Below are 13,939 nucleotides of genomic sequence, written 5' to 3'. Positions count from 1 at the left end.
CTATTCCTTGGACGCACACGGGTGATTATTGTCAATACATTTACAGCCAGTTCAAATGGAGATCACAATTATTCCTAACCACCTGTTCTACCCACTACATTTAATGTACTTTGGTAGCTGAACACCTTCGTATAGAAATTACAGGGTCTACGCTGATCATTTGCTCCTGCGTGTGTATAAAAGGTGTAATCTGATGTACTGACTGCCTTGTATATACACGCACTATTGAAATGCCTTTTTTTAAGAGTTACTTTTACCATCCTTACGCTCCAACCTAGCCAAGCACTTTAAGCACATACTTAAAGTTAAGCATGTGCTTGAGCAGATTTAAGTACAGGTAAGTGCCTTGCTGGATTTGTGCTATATTCTGTAGGTTAAAAACAAAACAACCCACAGTTGTCTTGATAGTTGACTAGAACAGAGGTCAAGGCCCTACAGCAGCAGCAATTTCATAGCCACGTTTTTTAACAACATGACAAGTCTCTAAAGGAATATGATTTGGCCACGAGAAAGGAACAGAGAGAGAGACTCAGTGAGACCATTAGCAGGAAATGGTTCAACCCTAATGGTGACAAATCCAGAACTCAAGAATCCAAGAGCATTTCAACCAACTACTACTTACTTCTATTTACATAGTGTATATTTGGTACACAGAAGATATGTAGGGTTGCAGACGAGAGGTACTAGTAGCGATACTTCTTAGTATACCATTCCCCGATAGTAAAGGTGTCAGTCATATTCAATAATCACTAGGCTGTTTTGCTTTTAAACCTGGAGTGTCAAATAAATATCAACAGCAGATTTCAAAATACTCATGAGATGATGCTCTTTGTGTCCCCACTCATGGAGGGGAAAGGGAAGAAATTGAGATATTTGCTAAGATTCAGGACTGTACAGGAATGGGCTATAGCAGTGCCAATTTAAGGGAAGCCAATGTTTTAAACAAAATCCCCCACTCCCTGGCATTCAATAAACCTCATATATGGGAAGGTAGAGAGCAGAGGCAGTGCAGATTGCTTTCTTTTGTTTCCCTTTTAACCAAAAACTCTCATTAGAGCCCTAACCAAAAGCAGGTTTCAGAGTAGCAGCCGTGTTAGTCTGTATTCGCAAAAAGAAAAGGAGTACTTGTGGCACCTTAGAGACTAACCAATTTATATGAGCATAAGCTTTCATGAGCTAGAGCTCACTTCATCGGATGCATACCGTGGAAACTGCAGAAGACATTATATACACAGAGACCATGAAACAATACCTCCTCCCACCCCACTCTCCTGCTGGTAATAGCTTATCTAAAGTGATCACTCTCTTTACAATGTGTATGATAATCAAGTTGGGCCATTTCCAGCACAAATCCAGGTTTTCTCATCCTCCGCCCCTCCCCCCCACACACACACAAACTCACTCTCCTGCTGGTAATAGCCCATCCAAAGTGACCACTCTCTTTACAACGTGTATGATAATCAAGGTGGGCCATTTCTAGCACAAATCCAGGTTTTCTCACCCTCTACCCCCCCTCCAAAAACCACACACACAAACTCACTCTCCTGCTGGTAATAGCTCATCCAAAGTGACCACTCTCCCTACTATGTGCATGATAATCAAGGTGGGCCATTTCCAGCATAAATCCAAGTTTAACCAGAACGTCTGTGGGGAGGGGGGGTAGGAAAAAACAAGGGGAAACAGGCTACCTTGCATAATGACTTAGCCACTCCCAGTCTCTATTTAAGCCTGAATTAATAGTATCCAATTTGCAAATGAATTCCAATTCAGCAGTTTCTCGCTGGAGTCTGGATTTGAAGTTTTTTTGTTGTAAGATAGCGACCTTCATGTCTGTAATTGCGTGACCAGAGAGATTGAAGTGTTCTCCGACTGGTTTATGAATGTTATAATTCTTGACATCTGATTTGTGTCCATTTATTCTTTTACGTATTACCAGCAAGAGAGTAAGTTTGTGTGTGTGTGGTTTTTTTTTTTTTTTTTGGGGGGGGGGGGTGAGAAAACCTGGATTTGTGCTGGAAATGGCCCAACTTGATTATCATACACATTGTAAGGAGAGTGATCACTTTAGATAAGCTATTACCAGCAGGAGAGTGGGGTGGGAGGAGGTATTGTTTCATGGTCTCTGTGTATATAATGTCTTCTGCAGTTTCCACAGTATGCATCCGATGAAGTGAGCTGTAGCTCACGAAAGCTTATGCTCAAATAAATTGGTTAGTCTCTAAGGTGCCACAAGTCCTCCTTTTCTTTTTGCGAATACAGACTAACACGACTGCTACTCTGAAACCTGTCATGATGTATTAGAGTGGCTGTTCATACGTTTGGAACATTAATAGCATTTCTAGCATGTCTTTACTGTATGTGACATATCCTATGTTATCAAACTGATGAAATACTGGTAACAGTACAATGCCAGCATTCTTACTAGTGCACAAGAGGCTCATATCTTAATTAATAAAGATCAGCTAATACAAACAAATGGTCATCAAAACTTCACTGTCCTACAGAGGCACAGCTATGGGAATAAACCGTGACACCGTTGCGTTTCATCCCGTTCTACACAAGTCAACCAATATCACTACTACTTAGCCGAGCGTCTTCCCCTGGAACCAACCCTAATACCAAGAGTTTCCAAAGTGACAAGTGAGTTGGGGACCCCAACATCACGCACATTAAAGGGACCCCATTTCCAGAGGATGGGTGCTCAGCACTTTTTGGAAGTCAAGCTTCTTTCAGGAGTCTAAAATTGAGCATCCAGAAATAGAGGCATTGAGGCAAATGACATCAACCTTTCACCAAAAAAAAAAAGAGAGAGAGAGAGAAACAATGCCGCTGATCTCTAGCAGCCAGGTTTATCACAGAGAGGAGCTCAAGCTGTAAATCCAGATCTGGCTTTCAAACACCTCAGAGGCAGCAGTGTTCAGATTCAGGGATTTGCTTTCAGACTGTTCTTGGTTTATAATAAAATAAGGACCCACATAGGCTCCTTTACCAATTAGGCAAGGAACAGCTGCTAAGTGCCTTCTATTTTCCACAAGCCCGTTCTCCTTATCCACCCAGCAGGTCCTTCTCTGACTAATGAAGGATTGCTATGTGGCCCTTATTGCTTAAATCACATATAAGAACAAAGTGTACCTAAGCATGTTAAATCCAGGCATGCCAAGACTAGTTAGACAAGGCACAGCTGTGCAATCACCAAGTCTCAAAGTGATGAAAGAATAGGATTTGTTTTTCTAGAGCAACTTTCACACTCAAGTGGCTGAGAAGCGGTGATTCAAGATGGATTAGGCAGTAGCTGATCAAGCTATGGCAACCATTGCAATAGCTCACAGGCAATCTTGGGACCCAATCCTGCTAACATATATGTTTGAAGAACTAGGCTCCGGGACATTGAAATCTGTTGTTTTGAGAAATGACATGCTGACACTGTCAGGTTGGAGGGAGGTTACTGGTGGAGTTCCTCAAAGATTGGTCTTGGGACAAATCTATTTAACACTTTCATTAATGACCTTGGCACAAAAAGTGGGAGTGTGCTAATAAACTTTGCAGATGACACAAAGCTGGGAGGTAAAGCCAGTACAGAGGAGAACCAGAATATCATACAAGACTGGGCAACCTTGAAAACTGGGTAACAGAATGCGACAAAATTTAATAGTACAAAATGAAAAGTCATGCACTTAGGGACTAAGAACAAGAATTTCTGGTATAAGTTGAAGACTATAGTTGGAAGCGACAGAGAAGGAGAAAGACCTGAGTATATTGGTCAATCACAGGATGACTACGAGCCACTGATGTGATGCGACCATGAAAGAGGTTGCTAATGCACCTAGGATGCATTAGGCTAGATATTACCAGTAGAGACAGGGATGTGTTATTGCCATTATACAACGCACTGGTGATACCTCATCTGGAACTCTGTGTGCAGTTCTGGTCTCCTATGTTTAAGAAAGTTAAATTCAAACTGGAACAGGTGCAGAGAAAGGCTACTAAGATGATCAGAGGAATGGAGACCCTGACTTACAAAAGGAAACTTAAGGAGCTTGTCTTGTTTAGCCTAACAAAACAAAAGCTCAGGGGAGATATGATTGCTCTTTAAAAATACATCAGAGGGATAAACACCAGGGAAGGAGAGGAGTTATTTTAGTTAAGGACCAATGCTGGCACAAGAATAAATGGATATAAACTGGCCATCAACAGGTTTATAATTAGACAAAGGTTTCTAACTATCAGAGGTTTCAGAGTAACTGCCGTGTTAGTCTGTATTCGCAAAAAGAAAAGGAGGACTTGTGGCACCTTAGAGACTAACCAATTTATTTGAGCATAAGCTTTCGTGAGCTACAGCTCACTTCATCAGATGCATACTGTGGAAAGTGTAGAAGATCTTTTTATACACACAAAGCATGAAAAAATACCTCTCCCCACCCCACTCTCCTGCTGGTAATAGCTTATATAAAGTGATCACTCTCCTTACAATGTGTATGATAATCAAGTTGGGCCATTTCCAGCACAAATCCAGGTTTTCTCCTCCTCCCCTCCCCCCCCCCCACAAACCCACTCTCCTGTTGGTAATAGCTTATCTAAAGTGATCACTCTCCTTACAATGTGTATGATAATCAAGGTGGGCCATTTCCAGCACTATCAGAGGAGTAAAGTGCTGGAACAGCCTTCCAAGGGGAATACTGGGGGCAAAAAACTAACATATTTCAAGACTGAGCTTGATAAATTTATGGAGGGGATGGTATGATGAGATTGCCTACAATGGCATTAGCAAATGTCTCCAATGGCCAGAGATGGGGAGGCTCTGAGTTAATATAGAGAATTCTTTCCCAGTGTCTGATTGGTACATCTGGCCCACAGGCTCAGGGTCTAAGTGATCATCACCATGTTTGTGGTTGGGAAGGAATTTTCCCCCAGGTCAGATTGGCAGAGACTTGGGGGAGGAGGAAGGGGTTTCGCCTTCCTCTGCACACAAGTCACTTGCTGGTCTGAACTAGAGTAAATTATGGATTTTCTATAACTTTAGGTCTTTAAATTAAGGTATGAGAACATCAGTAACACAGCCAGAGGTTATGGGCCTATTACAGGAGTGGGTGGGTGAAGTTCTATGGCCTGCAATGTACAGGAGCTCAGCCTAAATGATTGTGATGGTCCCTTCTGGCCCTAAAGTCTATGGTATGTCTGCAAAGCAATAAACACCCATGGCTGGCCTGTGTCAGCTGACTCAGGCTTGTGCGGGGCTGTAAAACTGGAGTGTAGACGTTTGGGCTCAGGCCAGAGATCTGGGACCCCACTAAAGAGGAGCAGGTTATAAAACCTCTTAAAGAAAAAAAAATCTTTAAGCACCTTACAGACAGAGAACTATTATATGTTGGGTTTACAACATAGTGTGAATTTAACAGTAGCAAAAAAATGTCCTATTGGACCCCTAGTTACTAAATCCTCATTTTTATTTTTAAAAAAGTCCCCCTATTTAAAGTGCATCTCAACAGCCTGCTCTATTCCTGATATTGAACATTATTCTGCTAACAGCCAAGCCAATTCAACTCATTCTGCTATTAAACATGTCAAAAAGACTGGCAAAAATATAAAATAATATCTTCCAACCCAGTATAAAAGAACGTTATTTTGCTATTTGTCTAATCCCCATGTCAGTGTATGTATGTGGTACTACCTGTTCTTAGGTATCTTCATCATCTTAACTTACAGTTTTCTGTAACATTAACAACACTCATCAGCCTTCCGAATGATCAATATTTCCAGAATTCTTCCAGTATGTAAGGCCTCATTCTGCCTTTTCGTGTGCCCTCAGCTTTCCTTTTTGAAGCCAAGGTACATGGATACCATGATGATGAGCACTGTATAAAATGATTGATGGAGACAGACACCAAAGAAGGCAGAATTGGGTCCTAAATATGCTTACCAGGTGCACCGATCCATGCATTTTAAGCAGGTCACACTCAATGCATCAATTTTAATTGCTTCAGACCTTTGTTCCACATATACACACTACTGTGGTGGACCATTCTTTGATTGGCATAAATATCAATGTGGAAAAACTTTATTATTATTTTTAAATGGCATTTATTAATGCCGGTTTACAGTCCAATTCTGCAAATTCCTGCTCAGGCAAATAATCAGTGAGACTACATAGGCCACTAAAACCTGCTTGTGTGAAATTTGCAGGACTCTTGATTTTATTCAAACCATATTCAATATTTAACTGCACACCATACTTTAATTCCATGGAAGTGTTGAATATACCCCTATTACTTGAGAGAAAAGGAAACCAGAAGAAAGAAAGATGACAACCTCATGATTAAGACTCAGCTTAGTGTAAGTTTACTTGACTGCTTATTAATAGGCAGGTTTTCTGTGCATTGTGTTCTTTTTCTGATCAGTGTGTTTACAAAAACAAAATTTCAGTTGAATCAAACATAGTGACACATTTCATAAGCATTTCTTTTCTTTTTTCCCATTTTGTTTTTAGGCATGAACTGTTTCGTCAACCTGGCTTTGAATGGCTGTCCGCTTCTGGTTTATAACATTTTTAATAGCTATTTCTCACTATTTCTGACATGTCGAGAACTGAACAATGGTTCCTCCACCTAGACACACACATTTACAAAGCTGCAGCAACACAGCCCTTTCCTTATTTTGTAAGGAATTAAATTGTGTGAGCCTAAGGAAATTACTCCTCTCTGACATGTTTTGTGCTCTGGCAGCAAATTTACTATTGATTTTTTATTCAGAAACTGTGGAATGATTGAAACTCCACAACGTATCAGATGAATAACCTTCAGTTATTCTTAGTGCTAAATGAGGTTCGTTTAGAAGAGCTATTCCTCAACAAATTAGGGTCCCAATTTTTGTTTGACTTGAATAACTGAAATGAAATGAAATGAAATGAAATGAAAATGCCATAACAGGCCTCTCCCATTTAAATTATTCAGCGTCTGCTATTCTTCCTCTTTGGATTTTGTGCATATCCAGGGAATGTCTGCTATGCCCAGGAAATGTGTGCCATGTACATTGGGGAATAAAGCATTAGAAAATGAAGTTCAGGCCCAAATGAATGAATGACATCTATTCTTTACAGCTAGGTGTTGAGAAAAATTTGATCCCTAATGCTAAGGGCTACTTCTGAGCCAGAGCAACAGCTCACCCTAGGTCTTGCCGACCTTGGAGCATCACGTAGGGTCAAATGTGCACACAGATTAACTGTTCTTGAATAATTTATCTAATGTAGTAGATACAAATAGGCTTTTCTCCAACCCGATACATGTCTCTTAATTTTGGGATCTCTGGACAGATTATCTTCACTTTGGTATGTGAAGATTCACAGCATGCCCTTTATTTTCTCATACACCCTCCTTCCCCACCAGTCAAAACTGGCACCAACCATTCTTCAGGGCTTCAAAGTGGCAGCATAAAGAGACTCAACATCTAGATACTGTTGAGGCAGATCTACCATTAATCCAAGCCAACAGATCCTGTGGCTGATCAAATTAATGGAGGCTAGCTTTTTGGTTGAATTTTTTTTTTTTTTATTTGGGGACAGGGCACAATGCCATGGAAAGAGTGCAAAGCAAGAGGCAAAATGAATGCAATTTCAGTAGAGAATTTCATATCTCCATTTCTGGAATCATTTTTTTCAAATGCAAACACAGTCCTGCTCAGAGGCTAAAAGAATATCAGTTATTTTGCACAGACTATATCTTGCACAAGATCTGCCATTTAAAAAAAAACCACACACACAAACAAAAATATGACGACATAATTGTAAAACACTCAGGTCCTTAAATTGGAAGGAAATTCTACAGAAATTTTTAAAATAAGTGTTATGAGGACATTAAACTGCTGATGTTCCTTAAGAACAAACAAACAAACTAAACCACAGTTTTGTAGGGGCTGTTTCTTCTTTCAGGTGACATATGCTTTACACTGGTGTTATGGCCAATCACATTTCTCCCGATATTCACCAGCATAAGTGAGAGGTGAATTGGACCTAAATGTTTATTTTTAAAATGCAGGGTCCTGATATGACATTCTTGTCCACACCTTGAACTGCTGAGCAATCATTTGCAGCCTTATTCAGCCAGAGACTCACCAGCAAGAAAGTGGGGCAAATGAGTTAAAGGGGGCCCTTCTTTCCACTGAAGCAAATAATATTTCTAACACTACACGCTTGAAAGTCTTCAGGGGATGCTGCTTCTAATTTTCTTTTTCTTGTTAAGAAAGTCAGTGCCAGCAGTGAAATATGCAGTCTTGCTGTAATAAAGCAGGAATGAGCTTTCAGACCGGAATTGCAAGAGCCATATTCATGTTAGGTTCTACTCCTTTAAGCGACCAATAGCTGAAACCAGCAATACAGTCTTAGGACCAAAAGGATGGAAGAAAATAAAAGTTAGGGAAACAGGAGGAAAAACCGCCAGGTCACAAAGAAAGTGATGGCTGCCATATTTGGTAAACTTGACATCTAAACGGTACATTTTAAATTAAAATAAGGGCTGTCTCTTTTAAAAAGTGGGGGAGGGGGGAAGGAGCTAATGAAAACAGATGAAGACTCACACAAAAAAGGCTCCCGGGGTTTAGCATCAGTGTGTGACGATGTGCTGTACCACAAGGTGTGACCCTCCACACTCCAATGCTTGCCCACCACATCTGTGTTAGTAGCCCACATTGATTCCGTTTCAGTGATGACCCGTTTGTATAAAAATACAAATACACACACACACACACCGGTGTGTGGTACACGCATTTATTTAATCAAGCTCCATAAGACAAGCCGGTGCCTGATGAGAACGGCAAGGAAAGGTGCATCCCATTCCCCTGGGGGCAATGGAGGTGAGGAGGGAAATCATTAAGGGCTCATTATGCGCTAATTTCACAATACTAACGTCAAAATGGACTTTGTTTTCCCCACTGCCTCCTTCCACACCGGGGGAAGGCAGCAGCTGAGCCAGGCCCCACGAAAGAGCAGGCAGATCAGCAGGGTAAGGGCTGCTGTAAGCATTACCACATATCTGAGGACAAAAAGAAACGAAAAGCCACATCCTCCCTGGCCAGGGTTTATTTGCGTCTGTGCCTTAATTCAAACCAATGTCTCTGCCACCTGGCTGAACCCAGCTGAAAGGGAAATGTCACACTTCTCCCAGGTGGAGCGGAGCCGCAGAGCCAGCCCAGCCCACACAGCGGAGACCCAGCAGAGAGCACGGCAGACGGAGACACAGACATGTCCCCAGCCCCGTCCAGCCGCTCAAGGGGTCGCTACCTTGCAGCCGCAGGTTCGCTTCCGGCCAGATGCTGGCCGAATAGCAAAGGGGGAGAGGAGCCGCTCGCCGTGCAAGCCTGGACTTACCCCCACCGAGCCCCCGGGAACAAAACAAAAACCAACCAACCAGGCAGGGATGACCGAGCTACACCCCACCCCCATCCAGAGCTACGTGATGAACACACACAGCGCTGGGGGGCAACAGGACATTGTCTGGGGACCAGCAGCTCGCCCTGGGCTAGTTATTCCGTGCCTGGGGGGGGGGGAAGGACAGGTCGTAGTCATGCAGGTTTCTTTATTTTTCCCCCTCGATCTTCAGAAAGCATCACACACCCCACACACGCTCACTGGGGCTCTGTCACACACACACTCACTGGGGCTCTGTCCCCCCCCCACACGCTCACTGGGGCTGGGTCACACACACACACACACACTCACCGGGGCTCTGCCCCCCCCCACACGCTCACTGGGGCTGTGTCACACACACACACACACACTCACCGGGGCTCTGCCCCCCCCACACACGCTCACTGGGGCTCTGTCACACACACACACACTCACTGGGGCTCTGTCACACACACACACACTCACTGGGGCTCTGTCCCCCCCCCCACACGCTCACTGGGGCTCTGTCACACACACACACACGCTCACTGGGGCTCTGTCACACACACACACACACTCACTGGGGCTCTGTCCCCCCCCCCCACACGCTCACTGGGGCTCTGTCACACACACACACACGCTCACTGGGGCTCTGTCCCCCCCACACGCTCACTGGGGCTCTGTCCCCCCCCACACGCTCACTGGGGCTCTGTCACACACACACACGCTCACTGGGGCTCTGTCCCCCCACACACACGCTCACTGGGGCTCTGTCACACACACACACGCTCACTGGGGCTCTGTCCCCCCCCCACACGCTCACTGGGGCTCTGTCACACACACACACGCTCACTGGGGCTCTGTCCCCCCCCACACACGCTCACTGGGGCTCTGTCACACACACACACACGCTCACTGGGGCTCTGCCCCCCCCCACACGCTCACTGGGGCTCTGTCACACACACACACGCTCACTGGGGCTCTGTTCCCCCCCCCACGCTCACTGGGGCTCTGTCACACACACACACACGCTCACTGGGGCTCTGTCACACACACACACACACACACACGCTCACTGGGGCTCTGTCACACACACACACGCCCGGGCGCGCGCGCCCAGAGCTGCCGCTGAATCACCCTTGCAAAGCCGAACAAATGCCACCCGCTTGCATAAAATAGCAAATTTATCCCAAGCCATAAAGCGCGGGGGCGGGAGAGGGGGTGTTGGATTAGGAGGAGGATTTTTTCGCTCACCCTCAGGGCTGAGAGATCTATCTCATCCAGGCTCCGAGCCGGAGAATCACTCGCCATGTTTACTTCTTTGCCGGTGAAATTGACCAAAAATATAAATGAAACGCTGCGATCTTCTGCGTGGAGCCCCACCTGGGTCTATTTCACTCCTCTCCTCTCCTCAGGCGAGACACCCCCACAGCACACCAAGGAAAAAGACAACACGAGCGAAAACAACAACAAAACAAAACAAAACAAAAATCCCTCAGCGAACCGTGCCTGCCTGGGCAAATCTTCCTTTGCAATCCTTTTGGTAGGGAGGGTGAGGCCGGTGCAAAGCTAAGGGTGATGCTGGGGAGTGGGTGTATTTAAATAGGACATGCTTTTTGCTTTTCTGTGGATGGCGGCTGCATTGGCTGCTGTTATAATGAGACACATCAACTCCTCCAGTCGGATGGAGAGAGAGCCACACAAGTGTCTATCACGGCTTCCTGGGAGGAGTGAGAGTCACAAAGTGGGTGTTGCCTTCCCTCAGGAGACAGGCAGCATTTCCATGCCATGTGTTTTGCACTATTATCCTTCAGGGGAAAGGAATAAAAGTAAAAACTGCCTGGACCCGGACCCGGACCCGGACCCTGCCGATTTGTGGACCTGCAACCCTCAAATTGGACCATCAAAATAAAGAACAATTGTAACAGATCCTGTTACTTCAAAAGAAAAAAACACACTCACGGCCACAAACACACACTCTCAACCCCACAGACACACACATACACCCTACAGTTGGAGCACCACAAAAACCCGGATCTGGCATTTAGCTCCATCCGGATCTTGGCAAATTTTGGCCCATTGTACTATCTGTTCCTGCTTTAAGAGAAAAATCTGGATCCTGATATAACCCAGCCCAATAGCACTGGAAAAACACATGCATGGTACCTGGGTTCTGCTGCATTCAGTCAATTTTGAGCACTACTTCCCAAAGTTTTACTGTTTAAATAGAGGGATAAAAAATGTAGACACTCCAAAAAATCCAGGCCCTGTTGCAAACTGATGCAGCAGCTCTGCAAAAATGTGTATCTGGTACATGGATCCTGCTAGATTCAGATAGTTCTATTTAAATTCCAAATCCAAGAAGCCTACCAGCCAGAGAGAACGGTAGCTCCCCAAATTCCACTTCAAAAATCTAGACCCATCTCTGCACAAAAGCACCACAAATATTTAGCAGCTGGATCCTTCCATTTGTTGGCCCCAAGCCCCCTAATTATACCATTAAAATAGACAACACACGTTGCCACTTCTCCTTTACCAAGAGAATTTAGCATTCAACACATCCTGGTGCAAGAGCAGCCACTTACTGTAGATTAGGTTTGTACAATTCGGAGGCTGGGGCCAAAAATTGCCAAGATTCAGATACATGAATCTAGGTTTTCGCAGCACTCACGTTCCCGGATGAATTAAGATCTGGAATTGTTAGGTGTAGAAGAAGTGCCTACACCTAATTCTCTATCTATGCCGTTCAATATGGGGTTGAGGCCTAAAAATTGACTTGAACCCACAGGATCCAGATATCAGATCTGGGTTTTTTTGCAGTGCTCTTGCTCTGAGATGTGTCCACAACTGGATTTTTTTGGTTCAATAGAAGCAGCTAGACTGGTTCTCTACTTCGAGTGCAGTAGAATCTAGCAGAATCCAGCAGGTTCCGGGAAGTTCCAGCTTTTGCCTTTTTCCTTATTTGTTATTCTCAACCATCCCCAAACCTGGTATATTCCATGTATTTGTTGCCTCGGGAAGGATATTACAGAGGATACACTGGGGAGATTGTCAAATTTCACTGGTTTGTGTGGGGATCTTACAAAATGCAGATCTGTGAAGTGGCAACCACCACCACACAGTAACTTGTGTATAGAAGAGCAGTTGGATTTTAATTGTGCTTCATGGATTAAGATGCTCTTTGCACTTCTTTTTAATAGCAAACAATCATGCAATTGACAGAAAGGCTTGATGCCTGCAGCTAGTGCATAAAGGGCTTTGTTGTCTGAGATGCAGCACACTTATTACAAGGAGTAATTTGGGAAGCAGAGGCAGCCAGCAGGCTAGCCTAGCAAAGCAGAGCCTAGCTACTGAAATTTCCCCATAAGCAATAGGATATCGTAAGCCAGTCGCAGATCTAGGGGCAGCCCATTGCCCCTCCCCGCTTTGTCCTCTCTGTTCACGGTCACTGTGCTGTCTGCACAGAGAATGCCCTGCAGGGAAGGAAGTTCAGAGTTCTAGAACTGAATCAATGTCTTATTATCATTATTAGCACTGATCACAGAGTTACTGATACATTCAGAGCAATGGAGCAACAGCGTCATCACCCAGTGCTGGTTGTTAGAGCATTTTCCCCTAGAAAATTCCAAGTACAAAGCAGAATGAAATTCTTTTAATTGAACTGCCAAATGTCTCAGGTAACTGAAATATATAGAAATATAAGGGTTGAAAGCCTGCTTAGTGGTGCAGTGATGCAAGCACAGTTGAGCTCGTATCAGGGTTTCCAATACAAGAATAAGGAAATCATTAACATCTCACAAAAAAGTTAATCTCTGCTGACATTTAAAGAATCTAATTTGACTCAAATCTTAAATTATGGGGACAAAAGCTTTTACAAAATCACGGAACAATCAAATTGTTGCCCTGCTTCTCTCATTTTTTTTAAACAATGGAATTGTTTTTTAAACAAAGTGATGTTTATGTTGGTTGTAACCTAAATATTGCAATATTGTTCTAATACATGAGAACCTGAAAGCCATATTGGCTAGAAGCCAGCAACAAACAAAAATGAAAGCAGTGTTACTGCCTTGATTGTTCTAGATGAGAGAAATGAAAAGAAAAAAAATGTACTTTTAATATTCTTTCATTTTAGAGAATAAATGTATATAAAGTGTATATTATGAAACAGAAACAGATATAGGCCTTAATCCTTCCATTGGCATGCTAGCATGGACACCTGCAACAATATGATGCTACCATGCTGGCTGGCAGAGTTATTTGCAGAATTGAGGCCTATAATTTGTCCTTGAAAATGGTACATATACAGAGAGCCTACTTATATCAATAACAGAATAAATATACTGAATGATGATGGTTTACAGTGAAGTGTAGTGAAAATTCCAATTGCTTCAGTGCACAAATGCAGCTCCAGTCATAATGAACATCTGTTGATAGGCTTTTCTGTGATAAGAAATGACTTTATTATTCGTGTGTGAGTGTGTTTATAATATCCAAATCTGCGATCACTTTAGGACTTCAAGATTGTTGTAACTGTGCTATATACAATGGCTTGGTGGCAGTGGACAT

The 13,939-nt window shown here is 43.6% G+C and overlaps 1 protein-coding gene across 12 annotated transcripts in view; it reads right to left on the bottom strand.

Annotated features, from left to right (window-relative positions):
• TNIK (TRAF2 and NCK interacting kinase) overlaps positions 1-11,080 on the bottom strand; it is a 321,027-nt gene extending 309,947 nt beyond the window's left edge. For all 12 annotated transcript variants that reach the window (XM_073359382.1, XM_073359394.1, XM_073359393.1 and 9 more), the window contains exon 1: positions 10,628-11,080. In XM_073359382.1, the coding sequence (XP_073215483.1) occupies positions 10,628-10,684 (57 nt within the window). In that variant the 5' untranslated portion in view covers positions 10,685-11,080. The remainder of the gene's footprint in view (positions 1-10,627) is intronic.
• Between the last annotated feature and the right edge of the window lie 2,859 nt (positions 11,081-13,939).

This window comes from Lepidochelys kempii, chromosome 9, assembly GCF_965140265.1.
Source record: "Lepidochelys kempii isolate rLepKem1 chromosome 9, rLepKem1.hap2, whole genome shotgun sequence".
Classification (NCBI taxonomy): domain Eukaryota; kingdom Metazoa; phylum Chordata; order Testudines; family Cheloniidae; genus Lepidochelys; species Lepidochelys kempii.
The sequence above is the reverse complement of the archived record's forward strand: the minus strand, read 5'-3'. Positions and strand labels throughout refer to the sequence as shown.